The sequence below is a fragment of the Capronia coronata genome (genome assembly GCF_000585585.1).
Source record: "Capronia coronata CBS 617.96 chromosome Unknown acBCG-supercont1.1, whole genome shotgun sequence".
NCBI classification, from domain to species: domain Eukaryota; kingdom Fungi; phylum Ascomycota; class Eurotiomycetes; order Chaetothyriales; family Herpotrichiellaceae; genus Capronia; species Capronia coronata.
The window spans coordinates 70043-86800 of record NW_006912893.1 but is presented as its reverse complement, the minus strand read 5'-3'; the positions used below and the strand labels follow the sequence as shown (position 1 = coordinate 86800).

General features: G+C 52.4%; 9 protein-coding genes across 9 annotated transcripts; 5 read left to right on the top strand and 4 right to left on the bottom strand.

Annotated features, from left to right (window-relative positions):
- Positions 1 to 453: 453 nt before the first annotated feature.
- A1O1_00037 (40S ribosomal protein S22) lies at positions 454 to 1105 on the top strand (the record flags this gene model as incomplete). The annotated part of the gene is made up of 2 exons (XM_007720958.1): positions 454 to 586; positions 846 to 1105. The coding sequence occupies 2 exons, from the start codon at positions 454 to 456 to the stop codon at positions 1103 to 1105; spliced, it is 393 nt and encodes a 130-aa protein (XP_007719148.1).
- A 360-nt stretch (positions 1106 to 1465) lies between these two features.
- A1O1_00036 (S25 ribosomal protein) lies at positions 1466 to 1925 on the top strand (the record flags this gene model as incomplete). The annotated part of the gene is made up of 3 exons (XM_007720957.1): positions 1466 to 1468; positions 1531 to 1588; positions 1690 to 1925. The coding sequence occupies 3 exons, from the start codon at positions 1466 to 1468 to the stop codon at positions 1923 to 1925; spliced, it is 297 nt and encodes a 98-aa protein (XP_007719147.1).
- Positions 1926 to 2251: 326 nt separating this feature from the next.
- On the bottom strand, positions 2252 to 3028 carry A1O1_00035 (uncharacterized protein; the record flags this gene model as incomplete). Its single annotated transcript, XM_007720956.1, has 1 exon — positions 2252 to 3028. One exon carries the CDS (start codon positions 3026 to 3028, stop codon positions 2252 to 2254), a length of 777 nt encoding a protein of 258 aa, XP_007719146.1.
- Positions 3029 to 3581: 553 nt separating this feature from the next.
- A1O1_00034 (uncharacterized protein) lies at positions 3582 to 5130 on the top strand (the record flags this gene model as incomplete). The annotated part of the gene is made up of 2 exons (XM_007720955.1): positions 3582 to 4436; positions 4492 to 5130. 2 exons carry the CDS (start codon positions 3582 to 3584, stop codon positions 5128 to 5130), a joined length of 1494 nt encoding a protein of 497 aa, XP_007719145.1.
- Positions 5131 to 6067: 937 nt separating this feature from the next.
- On the top strand, positions 6068 to 6590 carry A1O1_00033 (uncharacterized protein; the record flags this gene model as incomplete). Its single annotated transcript, XM_007720954.1, has 2 exons — positions 6068 to 6121; positions 6204 to 6590. 2 exons carry the CDS (start codon positions 6068 to 6070, stop codon positions 6588 to 6590), a joined length of 441 nt encoding a protein of 146 aa, XP_007719144.1.
- Positions 6591 to 7314: 724 nt separating this feature from the next.
- Positions 7315 to 10294, top strand: A1O1_00032 (uncharacterized protein; the record flags this gene model as incomplete). The annotated part of the gene is made up of 2 exons (XM_007720953.1): positions 7315 to 7612; positions 7671 to 10294. 2 exons carry the CDS (start codon positions 7315 to 7317, stop codon positions 10292 to 10294), a joined length of 2922 nt encoding a protein of 973 aa, XP_007719143.1.
- Positions 10295 to 11184: 890 nt separating this feature from the next.
- A1O1_00031 (uncharacterized protein) lies at positions 11185 to 12531 on the bottom strand (the record flags this gene model as incomplete). The annotated part of the gene is made up of 1 exon (XM_007720952.1): positions 11185 to 12531. One exon carries the CDS (start codon positions 12529 to 12531, stop codon positions 11185 to 11187), a length of 1347 nt encoding a protein of 448 aa, XP_007719142.1.
- A 430-nt stretch (positions 12532 to 12961) lies between these two features.
- On the bottom strand, positions 12962 to 13772 carry A1O1_00030 (3-oxoacyl-[acyl-carrier protein] reductase; the record flags this gene model as incomplete). Its single annotated transcript, XM_007720951.1, has 2 exons — positions 12962 to 13667; positions 13714 to 13772. 2 exons carry the CDS (start codon positions 13770 to 13772, stop codon positions 12962 to 12964), a joined length of 765 nt encoding a protein of 254 aa, XP_007719141.1.
- A 327-nt stretch (positions 13773 to 14099) lies between these two features.
- On the bottom strand, positions 14100 to 15989 carry A1O1_00029 (uncharacterized protein; the record flags this gene model as incomplete). The annotated part of the gene is made up of 1 exon (XM_007720950.1): positions 14100 to 15989. The coding sequence occupies one exon, from the start codon at positions 15987 to 15989 to the stop codon at positions 14100 to 14102; it is 1890 nt and encodes a 629-aa protein (XP_007719140.1).
- Positions 15990 to 16758: the final 769 nt, after the last annotated feature.

Sequence of the window (16758 nt, the reverse complement as noted above, 5' to 3'; positions counted from 1 at the left end):
AGGCTGTGGTGACAAGGCTGAGAGCCTGGCAGATATTGATTGGTCGCGTCGGCACCTGTGCCAAATTGGGGATAGTCAAACTAAATCTTGGCGGAGCACAATCAATTTCCATCTCCTGTAGTGAGAGACTGGCGCAGTTCCGAGTCTTCTCAACATCACGACACCGACAATTCTTCTTCGTCGACATCAGCATTTCCAGAGGTATGTTCGACTTCCAACCATCTTCAGCTAGCCTAAGATGAGCAATCCGGCTGCGCTCTCCTGGGTTGTGAAATTTCCAGGACACGGGCGCAGTTTGGGACACGCTCATCTTTTGCGACACGAGCTGAAGAACCCTTGACTGGGCACTCTTCGTGCTCGAGGCTACTGGAGACTAACGAGTTCTTTTACTTGCAGACACCTCAAGTCCAAGTTTACACGACTTGAGAATCTCGACAACCCGAAACCGACAACATGGTCAAAACCTCCGTTCTCAACGATGCTCTCAAGAGCATCAACAACGCCGAGAAGGCCGGCAAGCGCCAAGTCATGATCCGACCCAGCTCCAAGGTCATCATCAAGTTCTTGTCTGTCATGCAGAAGCATGGTAAGTCGGATCCGCAAGATTTCCCGGTCAAATAGCCCAGAAAAGAGAAGGATCAAGCACAAGCGTTCATTTTACATTCGGGTTGATAACTAGGCGGCGGTTTCAAATATTCCTCGACGACCTCTGCCCTTTAAGTACCCGAAAGATTGAATTTTTGCGCGGTCGATCTTACACATTTGCTTTCGTTTCAACTATGTTTGTACATGTTTATTCGGCCGCAACATTCTTCGACAGCTTTACTAATATACGTTTTCTATAGGCTACATTGGCGAGTTCGAGGAAGTTGATGACCACCGAAGCGGCAAAATTGTCATCCAGCTCAACGGTCGTCTCAACAAGACCGGTGTCATCTCCCCCCGCTACAACGTCCAACTTCGTGATCTGGAGAAGTGGGTTGTCAAGCTGTTGCCGTCTCGTCAATTCGGGTACATCGTCCTGACCACCAGCGCCGGCATTATGGACCACGAGGAGGCCAGGAGAAAGCATGTCTCCGGAAAAATCATTGGGTTTTTCTACTAGATATTGCATCTCGAGGATTCTGCATGAGAGCATGAGCGAAGGACGATACCCAAAAGTTTGACCAACAGATGGCATACCATAAGCCATGGTTGCAGATCAAAAAGACAGCGCAAGTAATCGACGTCAATAAGATTGTATGCGCATAATTGTGATCTTCAAATCGCCCATAGATACCGTTGTTCTCGTTGTTCTCTCTGCTTAGGCTCAGTCTCTACAAAATTTGTTTCACGCCGCTTTAAATGCAATGCCAAGACTTATGCCCTATTGCCATTCTTGGAACTGCGCCCGTAGAACTTCTCATTCGGCCTCGACCTCACCATCTGTTCACCTTTACCATCCATCAAGACAAACACCGCAACAATGGTACGCAAATGGCCCAAATCGTTCCGACCGAGTCTCCGAATAGTTTACTGATGGAGAAATAGGCACCCGCAGCATCCTCCGGCGGCAAGAAGCAAAAGAAGAAGTGGTCCAAGGGCAAGGGTATGCTTAATTCCTGGCATTCATATTCACGCCTTATTACACTATCTATCGCTCGAGAATTAGAATCTACTGGTGGCTGACATATTATTTTAATCGCGCAGTCAAGGACAAGGCCCAGCACGCCGTGGTTCTGGACAAGGCCACTTCCGACAAACTCAACAAGGACGTCCAATCGTACCGTCTCATCACCGTGGCCGTCTTGGTCGACAGACTGAAGATCAATGGTTCATTAGCACGAAAGGCCCTCGCTGACCTCGAGGACCGGGGTGTCATCAGCAAGGTTGTGAGCCATCACACTGGCAGCATCTACACAAGAGCGGCCGCCGGTGGTGATTAGATGACTTCACACGTATCGATGGGGAAAATGGAGAAAACTCGCTAGAGCCAGCGACGGATCGATGGGAAACCTTGGCCTCCTTCGCGCCGATGATGCTGGCAGAATGTTTCTGAAATGAACAACTTGCGGAATGGTGGACGCTGATGGGGGAACAAGATGCATGACTAGCAGAAATGGAAGTGCTCAATACGCAAGCCTCCAGCTCACACGCCGATGCTCTTCGTGTCAAGTACGCTTCTACAGATGACGCCGAGCCAAAAAGACTCAATGAGACCATTTGAAAACAGGAACATTCGAACCGCTCCTTCGCAACGTGATTTTCGTGTTTATTGCACTGGTTTACCTGGCGCATTTGTCTTGTCTACTTTTCTCATGTTCTTTCTGTGCGGCCTTCCTTTTTGAGCAGGTTCGCACAGTTTCGGTGGCTCGCCTGTGTATTCAGACACGTTCACCAGCTTTCCAACCTCGAAGTATTTTTTATGGTTCTTGTAGAAGTTTTCCCACTTTCCTACTTCTTCTAGCACACGTTTTCTCGCTGCTCTGCGCTCTTTCTCCGCTCGTGTCTTCCTTGCTCCACTGGTGATTTCTTCCTCTGGATCGTCAATAGGTATGTAAATTTCCTCGGCTCCTCTCAGATCTCCTGTTCGATCTTCAAGGAAACACCCTGTGACGAATGCCCTACTGGCATCTCGACCGGCAAACACTTCGTAGCTGCCACCAGGACCGTACGTGTGCCTTCCTGCGCTCACGTCGAAAATTGTGCCATTGATTGCAAGGTAGATCGGCTTCTTAGGATCCGTACCGTTGTACAATGCCAGTTGCTCTGGAGTCAGGAGTAACGGGCCTCTCCACCAACGCTCGACTTGTGAGGGATTTGCGAACCACGGATTGTAATTCCAGAAGTAGGACGAGCCCGACGTCAGGTAGTATGACAAGGCAGAGGAGACCGTGATGAGTGTGAGAATTATCCGCAGGATGTCGAGGACCGATATAACAGGAGAATTCGCGTCTTCGACTTCGTCAGGTTGTGCATATGCACGCTTTGAAGGATTTGAGGGTGGTTGTCCCTTTGGCGCTCGTTGGCGTATTGAAGAGGAGTCCATAATGTTGGAGAGTATGAGCTTAAGGAGGAATTTGTTTCAACTCACTTGTTCGTTGTCCATGGCAAGATCAGGTCATCTCAGCAAACAGACAGGTCATTGGCCTGTCAGACAGTTTGTCTGTCAGTGGTGAGATGTGGGGAAGCGTGAGTACGTAGCCGCAGGCTGGGAAGGATCCCATGCTTGTTTAGGACGGAACCAGCTTCATGCGTAACCAGCCACACGGATTTATTTGGTCTACCTCACTGTTTCTCTGGCGGCCGTGCTTCTTCTCTTCTTCATTGCATTCCTTCGAGAAGTTCTTTTGCACTATAGGGTCTGTGCGCGTCTGTGCCATCTGAACCCATTGCGCGGAGGACCGTAGCGCAACCCCGGCTTGAAACAAGCCTCGGCCGGACCTGGTAACATCAGCATCACCACATTCGGTGACAGCGTCCGCCTGCGTCAGGCTCGACAATCCCTAAGTTTGCTTTGAGGTTGGTTCAAGCAGCCCTTCGGAGCATCTGCATGACCAGGCAGAATCGTTCCTACAAGTTTCCACTCAGACACGAACTCAATGTCCTACCAATACAAGGTGACGGAGCGCAGGCGGAGGACTACAAACACCGGGGGCTACGCATACTCAGGCAACAGGTCAACGTTCGGTTACTGGGTGCCGCTGGTACTCACTGTCACAGCAGCAACAATTGGCCTGGCCGCTTGGGTCTGGAGCGAACGGCACGATGATGAGGAAGACTCGAGTGAAGACGAACACTACCCGGGAGGTGTCCCGCCTCCAGGGTATGCAAGCATGAGTGGTGCGGTGCCTCCGGGTGTCCCAATGTCTGGCCCTGATTACCCACAGACTGGAGCTCCTATGATGCCAGGCCCGCAACAGCCTGGTGGATTTGTAGCTCCTGCACCTGGAGAGTATCGGGGTCCGCCGCCAACAGGCTTCCCTGGTGGTGGTGGACAGTATAATACTGCTCGCTCAACAGCGGCCTACCAAACAGAGGAGACGGGTTTGGTCGCAAGGATGTCGAGTGCACTTGGATTTGGCCGCTCAACGACTCCTTCCCATGATCAACCTCAAGCCCAAGCCCAGTCCTATGACTGGGCCAACAAACCATTTTCGGCCGGCATTGCGGCAGCGGGCGCAATGTTCGGTGCCGCCATCAACTCGTTGGGTGGTGGGAGCACGGAAGCATACGAGGATCACGAAAGGTGGAGCGAAGAGGCAGAACAACGGGACAATGAAAGAGAGGTAACGCAGGGCATTCGGCGGCGCGGAACGGCCGAAGAATTCTTCTCCGGGCAAGTCGAAATCCCAAAATATGCGTCTATCGCCAGACACAAACGAAGGAATGTGGCCGTCGTTGTGTCTGCAGTTGCCTCCGACATCGATGCCCAGTCGGAGGTGGGCCAGCATGCCGTAAGTGCCACCGATTTCTATACTCAAGACGTATGTCATGCTTACTTGGTAACAGTCTATTCTTGCGCATCTAAGCGACTATGTCGACATAGATACGACAAGAGTCTTTGTCCTCATCTATGCACCCGATCTGAAGACACATCCCCTATGCCCTATCGCCGCCAGGGGAACCTCGCAGTCAATGACGTCGTCTTTCTCGAACATCAGTCAAACCGATGCACACACTCCAGCTCAAACGCCAGGAGATTTCCCTTCTGGGTCAGAAGAGGGTATCATGGCGCCCGTGGATCACATTCCACTTGAAGAACCATCCTCCCTCTACCAGACTCTGTGCAACCAAGCCACAGAAATCGTCGACCAAGAAACCCTGATCTTACCTTATACTTCACCTAACGGACACAAGCATATTCTGCGGAGCCTTGCGCCCGAGATTGTGTACATCCAGGAATCTCTGTGTGGTCGAGACGGGGAAATTGTTTCAGATCTCTCCGGATGGGTGCGGCAAACCGTCGTCGTTATCGGTGATGAGGGTGGCCATGGCGGCTTGATTGACACAGATGACGAAGCGACTACCCAAAAGCCCGACACATGGTGGCAGAAGGAAGAAAGGACTGGCCTTGGGAAACGGGTTGCAGTAGTGGAGAGCTTGAAAATAGGAGAGGACTGGCAAAGGCGTGTCGATGAGAAGGAATAGCGCCGATGCGATGGATGATGTTAATGGTCATGGTCATGAAGTCCCCATTTATCAATCAAACAGCGAGCTCAACGGCCTCTTTTAGCTGATCTCGATGATATGAATATGTTTACCGAAATTCTTTCGATATAGGTATATTCAAGTGTATTATGATGGTGCAAATGCTATCAGTGACTGAATGCTGATCATCTGTTTGGGGACTTTTCTAGTCGAGGGTTGTCAGCCTTGAGGACCTCGGCTCTTCAGCCTAATAAATATCTAAAATATTCTGAACCTGCTTCGTCAGGCATTTGCACAGTAGTACAAGAATAGCTTATCCCGGTCATCAAAAACTTCCTTCGAGGACCAAAGCAAAGTGCACTCAGAATTAGGGTTCCCAGGAGTCATAGCTGATATAGCAAACATAAGAACAGACCCTTCTGCGGCGGCGCTGATGGCTTGAACTCTCCATAAATAGTTCCCGCCGCCGCATTTGAACATGGCCAGATTGACTCTCCAATGTTACAGAGCTCGCAATTCAGCTCCGGTGCAATGTTTCTCTAACGACAATGAACGATACTCTCCAATCCAAAGGTAGGATATGCGCCCCTCAAGCGGCTTCACCGACAGAACTGTTTGCGCGGCTTCTACACAGGTCAAATCTCCAAATAGCGCCGGCAATGCGGCAAAGATCACATTTACGACATCGAGACAACACGCAAGTGCCCTATATGCTTTCCCACAATTTGACCTAGAGGCGGGACTATGGGAAGGCGTGGCTAGCCTACCCCCGGGTCTCTCACGCCTTTATTGTCCGCTGACAAATGCAACGATTAATCATCTCAACTTCGGTTCTCCTTTAGAAAGGGAGGATTATGGGACAGAAAGTTCAAAGTATCTCAGCGCAGAAAGACTGCGGCACCTTGGCTCGACAGACAGATTGAGGCCATACGCAGCCATGTCCGCAAACCCAGACCAGCAAAGGGCGAAGATACAGGCGTGGCTTGAGGCAGTAAGTGTCTACAAGATCACCGGGGGTTTCTGTTCTTTTGATAAGCGGCAATGGAATGGCTGACGTATGACCCCATGCTTAGTTCCACCGTGGAAGTGCAACTCTCGATGCAGCACTCTGGTGTGGCGAGTTTATGACGGACGATATCGAACTCCAGTATGCAAACAACCCGGTTCTGAAAGGAGCAGACGTGCGAGATATGTTTAGCCAATACCTTCCGCTGCTGGACCTGATGGAACATGAGATTTTATACTTTGATCTCGTTGCACCGCGCATCTACCAGGCAGCGCGCATTCGTTATCGTGTCAAAGGAGACGACGCTGCTCAAGATATCATTATCCCAGGATTCGCCACATTGTTCATGCGTGAGACTGCAGATGGCTCATTGAAGACTTACAGGGCAGAGATCTACCTTGACCCGAGCCCGATATATGCGAGGATGGCTCAGAAGTCTGCCGGGCAGGTGTGATTATGTTTGGAGTCGGCATAGCGGTTAGGGAGATTTCTCGGTATAGGCCTCTTGCGGTCTACAATCCGTCGGAATGGAATGATATCATCTTGTTGAAGCACATGCGTCAGCCTTGAAAGATTGCACTTCAGCTATCGACCCTTCGTCTCTCTCAGTGGTCATCAATCTGAATATACCTAGGGAGGAAGGCATGAGTGGCAACAAACAAGCTTATGGGTACACCCTTCCAAGCACTCAGCATAGAACGTAGTCATTGTTGACGCGCAAGTTCTTTCGATCATTCACTGGCGCCAATCTGTCCAGCATTAACTGAATCGTCCGCAAGGCCTCAAAATCAGGGGCAGGCAGACAGCCACGTGAGCCGGGCGGAATTGGAGAAGCGCCAAGCCCAACTGACCTTAATGAGACCTCGACCGTGTTGCGACTGCGCATCACCAACAATCAACACTCTCAACATATCCATCCATTTTGACTCTGTTTAGTATAATTTCTGACCCTGCTGGCCTTTGCCACGACGTACCTCCGAGGACCCGACTGGCCATACATCCAGATTGCACCTGAACTCTCGACCAAACCTAGTCGCTGCCCCTCATGATGCGCGTCTGGCCAGCATCGTCGCAAACTGGCCGAGAACCTTTCCACGAGGTTTCGTCTGCTTCGGAATAGGTGGTGAAATCTCTGGAAGAGCAGGATTCTGTATTCAAAGCGAAACATCGTCCTCACAATGGCAGCCGTCATGGCCAAGCCGTCTGGAACAGCCACGAAAATGAAGAAACCCCCAACGCCCGTGTTACAGACGAACATGAATGGCGTTAAGCCGACGGCACCTTCATCGTCGCCTTCAAGTTCCAGGAAAAGTCTACCAGGACAGAACCAAACTCCCACGTCTGCCACGAACAATGGTACCGCGCTTAATGGCACGGCAAGGCCGAATCGGCGAATGCAACGTCCGTCCACACGAAACACCACGGCGGACAATGCAGTCGAGAAGCGAGTGCCAAAGAAGATGCCGGAGCCATATGGTTTGTCTCTCCAGGCCGATGCCACATCTTTGTGCGCCAACTGACAGTTCCTCTGCAGTACCAAAAGCGTCGTACATTCTACGAAAGTTCAAAGGGTGTCCACCTTCCTTGATCGTCCATCTACACCCTACACACTTTCGCTTTGACCAGCAAGACGGAAGCTTCAGCTATCACTCTGAAATGCGAATCTTTATCGAACATCTGGCGAAAGGCACCATTCCGCACGACATGGTGGAAGAGCTCCGGAAGTCGGACGTGAAATACTACGATGGATGGCTCATTGTCCGGGTTGTGGACCACAAGTCCGTCGCGAAGGATGCCCTTGCATCTGATGCAGCGGCAGATGACGAAAAGCCATTCTCCATACACAACTACAACCAATACATCACTCCCTCACCTTATGTACCTTACCCTTCGAAGGAACAGTCAGTTGCCAGATCACCGCCGATCAAACACGAACGTCGAGATTCCGCAACCAGCGATGCCAGAGAAGCGCTTCATTCTGACGACACTATTGATGTGGCGCCGAAGCCATCGAAACCCCAGCCCAAAATCTACCATGTCGCGCTACGACCGACGATCATGTCTCGACATATGGACCTTGTGCTTGACGCCATGGCACCGGACCCCAAATCTGTCAACCGGAAGCAGTCCCAAGCCAATACCTCCAACAGGCAGGCTGGTTCTGCAGCCCCTCAGACTCCCATGTCGGGCGTGCCTCCGACACCGTCAACGGAGAAGGGACCGCCCCTGAAGAAACAAAAGCTGAGGATAGACCCCAAGGATCTTCTGGAATATGAGGGAAGAATCACCAATGCCACTGCTCCCCCATTATATCTGAATCCGGTGGAAAGCCTAGAGGAAGCCGAGACTCTGATTGACACGCTGAAAGATCCCCTTTGCGATGCCAGGCCTCCGTCGCCCAAACGCCGGAAGAGGACATTTGCGGAACTTGCGGCGGAGGATGCTCATGCGAAAGAGCAGGAGAAGTTTATGCTCATTATGGACGAGCGTACAGCCGGTGGTACTGGAACCGCGAACTCCGGTGCTGTCGACGGCCAAGCTGCTGCAGCATTGTTCCAACCGCGCTTCGAGAAGTTTAATGCTCTCGATAACATTAAGAGAGAGATCGCGGAGCGGAAACAGCGCGAGAAGGATCGGCAGATGCAAGAAGACGAGACTCGGAGGAGTCAACAAGAACGGTTGCAGGAAGAAGAGAGGAAACGTCTGATGATGCAACGAGCGCAAGAGGTCAAAGCCATGCGTGCGCGGCAACAGGAGATGCAGGCGGCAATGCAGCAGCAACAGCAGGCGCAAGCTGCGCAAAGACCTCCGTCTCAACATGTCAATGGCATTCCTCCAAACATGCAGAGCCAGATGCTCGCCGCCCAACAACGTGGCTCTCCCGTCATTCGTCAAGGCACCCCTCTTGCGGTTTCATCGCCGGTCGTCACTGGCCCAGGAGGCCATCCTATGGCTGTATCAGGTTCACAACAAGGGCATGGCTCCCCGGCTCGACCGGGCTCTGCGGTGCAACATGGCCACCCCAGCGCCCCGATGGCTAGAGCCCCTAGCGGACAAGATCCTAGTCGTCACGGGACCCCACAAATGCATCACGGAACGCCAAGGAATGCAACGCCAGTGTTACGACAAGGCACTCCCGCACAACAGATCACTCAGCCAAGCCCCCACGGTAGTACCATGGCTCCTACACCCCAGATGATGCCCGCAGGAATGATGCAGGGAGTGCAGGGACAACTTCCCAATGGCATTTCTAGACAAATGAACCCGCAACAGCTCGCCGATCTACAGCGTCGTCAAGCCATGCAACAGCAAGCAGCAATGCAACAACAGATGGCTAATGGTACGCCGCAGATGTCACATGCTCAGATGGCACAGATGCAAGCACATCAACAAGCCCACGCAGAGCGACAAGCAGCCATGCAACGACAACAAGCACAGCAAGCACAGCAAGCACAACAACAGCAACAGCAGGCAATGCAGCAAGGTACACCTCAGAGCCAGCACATGTCGCCCAATCCCGCGCAGAGCCAAATGGCGTATAAGCAGTCCGTCGCCGAACATGTCAAAGCTCAAATGCAGAGTCTTCAACATCACAATCAAGGCCATAGCTCACCCGCACCGAATCATATGACCCCTCAACAGCAAGCCTCGCAGTTGGCGCATGCGCAGCAGCAACAGAGAATGGTTGCCGCTCAAGCCCAGCAAGCTCAAATGATGGGTGGCGGCGCTCCTTCTCAACAACAGCGGCCGCAAATAAACCCTGCACTGCAGCAATTGTATCAATCCACCCTTTCGGCCTACCAACAGCGTTTCCTGGGACAAGCTGCTGCTAAATATGGTGGTAATACCAACATGCTGCAGCCCAGCGAGCTCCAGCAGGTAACAACACAGGCCAAAAGTGCAGCCATACAAGCGGTGCGCAGACGCCAGGCGGAGATGTCCATTCAACAAGCTCAGATGCGCCAACAGGCTGCCCAGCAACAAGCTCAACAACAAGGCGGCGGAATGCCTAATGGGATGATGGGAATGAATCCAAACATGGCAGCCGCTCTGCAGCAACAGCAGGCCCAACAGATGCAGCAGATGCAGATGCAACAAGCTCAACAAGTGATGCAAGCACAGCAGCAACAACAAGGGATGCAGTATCCGCAGAGATGATCAACTCTAGGGAAATGCTGCCGCCAGAACGTACTTTTTTGCAAAGTCGGCGCTGTTTTCTTTTTCTCCCAAACTTCTCAATTTGCTTTACGAGAACTCGACTTTTGTATGACATGACCAGGCTGGCAAACGTGTTTTCTTTTTTTGCTTATCGCGACTTGCATCAGCGGCAGGGGGTACTGCTTACGGCGTGGAGGGACATGAGCATCAGAGGGCCATGGAGCTAACGATCGAGGAGGCTGGATCATGGACAGGGCGTTTGTGACTTCTACTATTGGTACGTTTGTCGACGAATCACACGAAAAGTGAAACGAAGAACATCAGCCGGGGGCATGAGCAGAGGACTCGAGGATGGGTGCGCAGTGGAGGGGAAGAGGGCCAAAGGGAGGAACTGCAGCTCATAATACGTACAGCGTGCCTGTGGATTTGATTATTGCGACGTCATGAGCAGCGCAGTCTTGAGAAGATCACAATCGAGATTTTCTGAACTAGAATTCCCATCAATAAAGTGCCCTGCCTGCTGCGTTCGGGATATTGCATCTCAGTGTGACTCGTCATAAGCCAGAGCCAGACCTAGCTTCCAAGGTTAGGGCTCGACGTACTCTAGAGGTCATGTCAATTGCGTGGGAAGGAGAAGTCTTTGTCTGTGGTGCATGGATCTGGCATTCACGGCGTACGAACCGGCGATTGACGACTACAGCTAGTAGTAGTAGGAGGGAAGGCCGTGGAAAGACTCGTAGGCAGAAACCGCGGCCAAAAAAGCTGCGGTGCCAATTGGACCTGTAACACGTGAAGCTATCAGGTGAAGTAGTTGGTATAGGTGTATCCTTGTCATTATCTCATGTCATTCAGGTACGTAAATGTCTAGGATTGTCCCAAGGGCCTGGTTTTTACAGCTCCTTCTTCAAGAAATGCTCTGGCGGATGATGCCCATTGTAGTCGATATGGACATAGGCTCTCTCTACATCAGGCAGACTCTCCAGCTTCATCTGCAGGTCCTCGGCGACATCGTGGCAAACCCGCAAGCTCTCCTGGGGATCCATGACGACGTCGACCTCGACGACCAGCCGCGGGCCGGAATGCCAAGCTCGAACGGTATCGAGTTGCTTGATATGGTCGCTGTGGGTCATACTCACGTAAGTGATCAGTTGCTGCATCTCGGTGTCGGCAGTGATACCGATGAGGAGCTGGAACTCCGAGGCTGCGGTATGTAGCCACAGCAGGGAGATGAGAGCAGACAGAACAATGGCGCCGGCAGGGTCGATCCACCATCGCAGTTTGCTGCCTCCGACGGAGGTGAGCACACCGAAGCCGTTGATGAACAAATCGTTTCGGTGGTCTTCCCACAAGATCCGCACCTGCGAGTACGCGTTCCGCAGGGCCCAGCAGTACAGAAACAGGCCGAGCTTCGTGCAGAAGGCGACCGACACCGCAATGACGGACGGGAGGTGAAAATTCTTGGTCTCGCTCTCGTGGCCCCTGATCAGCTCCTGCACGGAAAAGGCAATCAGGATGAGACTGACTGCGGTCATGAGGAAACAGAACACTATGTTCCCGGCCGTCTCGATGCGCGCTCTTCCCGCCGGGAATCTCCTCCCGTCCACCTTCTGCACCGCTTTGTTCGACAGGATCAAAGTGACGTTGGACATGGGGTCGAAGATCGCGTCCGCCATCGTGGTGAAGAGAGATAGGGAGCCCGACGAAATGGCCCCGTACAGTTGCAGCGCGGCCAGGATGATGTTGGCCACAAAACTGCCATACACCGCGATCTGGTACCGCAGGTGGTTAGATGCTTGTGCGTCTCTTGCTTCCCTGACATGTTCGTCCACCGGCTTCAAAAACCTCTGGATCTGTTCATTTTGTGTCTCGTAAAAGTCGGTGACTTTGGACTGCGGCGCCTGGCCTGCAATGACCATAGGGTTGCAGATTGCATTGCGTTTCCGGGCGGTATTCGCCGTGATGCGGTCCAGTTCGGACTTGGATTTCAGACGGCGGCTGAGATCTAGAGGATCGGTGGCGGACAAATATGTAGGAGCCTGACTCTCCGTGTCAAAGGTTGACGCGGTTCGATGGCGAGAAACCATGTCTTCGCCTTGAATGGCCGACGTGATTGCTTCGCCATGGAGCAATTTCGGATTCGCTACGTGGCGATAGGGTTCACTGGGCGCAGTTCGATGATGGGGATTCTGCGTAAGCTCCATGAAGCGTTCAGAAGAGGAACCGCCATGATTGTCCATTGTAGAGACAGAAGGCGGAGTGAAGAGCCGTTGCCGTTTATTGATCGGCGGCACCCTCTTCGGACAAGACAATGTCGCAGGGACAACTAGAGCTGGGAGAGGGTGAAAGGGTGAAGGTAGAGGTCAAGGACTCTACACCTCTGCGGAAGGTTGATACAATAGAATGATACGTCTTGAATCTCAAGTTGGTGGACTTGACAACCCCAACTTGAACTTGAGCTCCCCGCAGGCTTCACGGCCTCGACGGATATAGGGTGCATCCACCAGGGGCCACTCGTCGCCGTTCTTCTTCCATTCGTCCACAGGTTTGCCTATCAAAGATGACGTGAGTGCCACTAAGACTGACAATAGGCGTTACTCTTATTCAACTTTGGGTATATCTAGGTAAATTGATTGCTATATTGAACGATGCTCACTCATTTTTGGACATCTACTTCAGTCCTCCTGACAGCAGTATACTTTGTCCAGTCAAATACCCCGTTTTACATATCATCGTCACGACATTAGCACATTCCTGAGTTGTGCCTAATCTCCCCACTGGAATGTTCTTAACATCCCCAGGGGTCCCCACAAGAAATTTGGCGTCTGGGATCATTCCGGTCTCGCCTATCATCGCAGGTGCAACGTCGTTGACAGTAATGCCATCCTTGGCCAGCTTCAGCGCCAGGTTTTTGACCATGCCCATGAGACCGGCTTTCGATGCTGCATAGTGGCAGCCGTTGATGCCTCCGCCATATCCTGCTATGCTCCCCATCATGATGATCCGACCCCATTTCTGTTGTGCCATGTGAGGAACAGCTAGCTTGGCAAGAACGAAAGGCGCTCGCAGGTTGATCTGAATGGTATAATCCCACTCTTCGTAACTGATGTCCTGTATTTGAGGTATCCTCTTTCCGTACCCGGCATTTGCAATCAATATGTCAGGCCCCTGACTATGCTCCGTTCCGATCTCTTGAAATAGTCTTTCCATATCTTCTGTAGATGCCATGTCAACTTGGTGGGAGGATATTCTCTGGTCGGATGGAGAGGCTTGCAACTCGGCGACGAGGGAGTCGACGTTCGCTTTGTTCTTGGAATATGTGAGGGCCAAATGACATCCTTGTCGATAGAGATCTCGGGCACAGCCTGCGCCAATCCTGCAAATGTTAGTGAGAGGCTCTGCGTAAACCCAGTTTCACTGACCCTCCGGATGCCCCCGTAATCAGGGCAAGCCTGCCCCGAAGCTCGTTGTCCACGGACATGTTGGGCACCGGTGCTGGATGCTGGTGACTAGTTTGGCCCTTGCACTGAGATATGGCCTTATTTGATGCTTGCGTAGATCTCGTCGTCCATCAGACTGGGGACAAGGGCTGATGGGTAAAGCAGCCCCAATAACAACTGCTCCCATTATTCCGTTTGCTGGGACCGAGTGCGGGGGAGCTTTGAAGACCCTGGTGGATCGCGGGCCACTGTGCCACTTTGTCGGGGTTTGAACTTCAATTGCCGACAATCTCCTTCAGCACGCGGCCAGAACAGCGCAGGAGGTAGGGGGAACAAACTCGGCTTGTCAATACCGCAACCCTTTCTACTTAGAAAAAGAGGTTGCCTGATCCGTCTATTGGCCAGTTCATACCGCTGTTTTGCTGTTGCCATTGCATGCCCTGCGCCTGAGGCATGAACGAGGGCGGTGCGTCATACCCAACCATAGGCGCAAGGAGGCTGATTCCACTACCTGGCATCTGGTCGCCAGAGACATATTCTCCGACCGCCTCAAGATCGAGCCATGAAAAGTCGTTAGCTGGGCTGTACTGCATGTAACCCTGAGCGTCCACTCGCACGCTTCCAGTCGACGACAATTGAGTATCGGACGCTGCGGGAGACTGCATGTGATGTTGCACATGAGAACTGCCTTTCGGGGTCTTCAGCCACAGCAATTCCAGGAGTCGGGCATAACGCGAACCGGGATCCTGAGCTGACACAGAGGCTCTCCTGAGAACCTCCATGGCTTGTCCGACCAGCTGTCGAACCTGTCGTTCTTCCATGTCCGTCATCACGCCAAAGGACCGGGCTTTGTACAGAAATACCGCAGAGTAGATGCTGTAGAGATAATATCTCAATGGCATGTACCGTAGACATCTGCTGGGATCGATATGGGTACTGAGCAATGTCAGATATGCTTTGGCAGCGGCAACACTGGCCCATATGAAGCGTGCATCCGGCATGGCTCCCACATTGCTGAAGACGCTCCGAAGATGGTCTCTCAGAGGGTGGGCATCGCTCTTGGGCTTATTGGCAATTGCCTGAGATATCGCCGCTTGGAATACAAAAGCGTTGGTATAGAGGCACAGGTATTCGTAAGACATCTGCAAGGTAATCTTGATATGTGGCGAACACTCCAAACTTCCCCAGGTGGTATTCCAGCGCGCAATGGCCATTCTGAAGTCGTCCACGTATTTGACGTAGTCTCCCATAAGCATCATTTGGCCGCTCGTGCGCATTCCTGAGTACAAGACATCGTGAACATTCGAGTAGAGCTGTGTCAAGTCAAGCGTAGCTTGCATGATTTTGGCGTAGTCTTCGTCCCCGGGACTGAAAGGTTGTAGCGACGGGAAATCTTGAGATGAAAGACCTGTCATGGGTCCAGGCCCGCGAGACCAGAATGCTTTGCCAATCCTGACTGAGATCAGTCGGTCCGAAACATAGCAGTTGGCCCAGGCTAGACGCTTGCGCCCATCGATTTTGGCCTCCTCCGCTGACTCCTGGCGAAAAGCTGTTCGGTCCAAGCCCAGGAAATAGCCGGTACGAAGAGCGATTCCGACGTGCATCCAAGCCGATCGGTCTTCCTCGCCTCTTCCCACAGCTTCGATCCGGTTACGGAGACCCTGAGGTTCCCATTCGGCGAGCAAGAGCAGAGCTTCAACGGCTTCCACTTCACAGTCATGGCCAGCCGCAATCCCGGAGATGAGGTCGTGCATATATCGCGAACAGCAGATATGAACATTCGGCTGGTCGATCTGGTCTTTGGAGGCAATGGTGAGCACAGCAGTCAAGAGGTGTTTGTCATTGACGGCAAAGAGGTCCAATTGCGCTGGATCGAAGTATTTTCGGGGGACCAAAGGAAGATATGGATGATAATGTTCGGCATATCGTCTGACAAGTATTTGAATGAGGTCGGGGGTCAGGTAGCCTTCTCGCACGAGCCGATAGCTTGATATGCCGGCATGGATCCCATTGATGGAGCCTCGAGGTTCGGAAATGGTCCCACTTGGAGGTAACTGGGTCGAAGAGTAGTCCTGACTTTTCCCGCTCGCAATGGCCTGCAGATGATCCGCTTCTCGGCTTGCTACAGCTTTCAATAGTTGCCATGCATCCGATGGATTTCTGGGTATGGCATTCCCGATGCCACTGTCAGCAGTGGAAGCCGAATCATCATCCTCCACGACATTCACAACCAGCGCTTCGTTCTGAGTATCTCCCATAGATGAGGCTGGGGAGGTGTCATCATGCCTCGTGGGCTCCAGGGAAGCTGGATGTTGTAGTTGTACAGTAGCTTCAGGCTCGTTTACGGTCGTCAACGTGCGAGGGTTGGTCAAAGCTGCCAGTCTGCCATTGGAAAGAGTTTTCTTCCTGACGCGACTGCCACCACGATTGGAGGTCGCTAAGATGCATTCCCGGCCGTCTTTTTTGCATCGTCCGCATGGAGGTTTGCCGCCTGAAACATCACTGCAGCAATGATCAATATGAGGGAGAGCCAGAGCAGATGATTTGCATGTTGGCGATGCTGACGGCTATTGCATTTTGGTACAGTGGTAGGGAGCAGCTTGGGAATTTCCGGGGAAAATGGGGGAAGATCTGGGGAAGCAGTGGACCTGGGCCGCGGGCTTGCAACACAACACGGAAAAGCACAGGGCGAGCGACAGTTCAGTGTCACTAGGAGGTGCTGTCGGTGCAGGCAGGAAAAGAACGATGCAATGGGGATTTGAGTCGTACTTACAGATCACATCGGCTTTTGCGAGCACGACAGAATGTACAGGCTCTTGACACGCGCTTCATCGGCGCAGGGCTGTGGTCGGCCATCGAATGATGCCATGAAGGAAGAAACCCGACGAAGATCCAAGACTGCAGACTGCGGAGAGGTGCAGTGGGCTGCGAGGGGATAAGGAGATTTATTATTAGCCTACGAGTAAGAGATTGGTTGGGTCACTGCATGGCTACTACTACGTAGTAGCTGCTGCCCTGAAGGCGGGG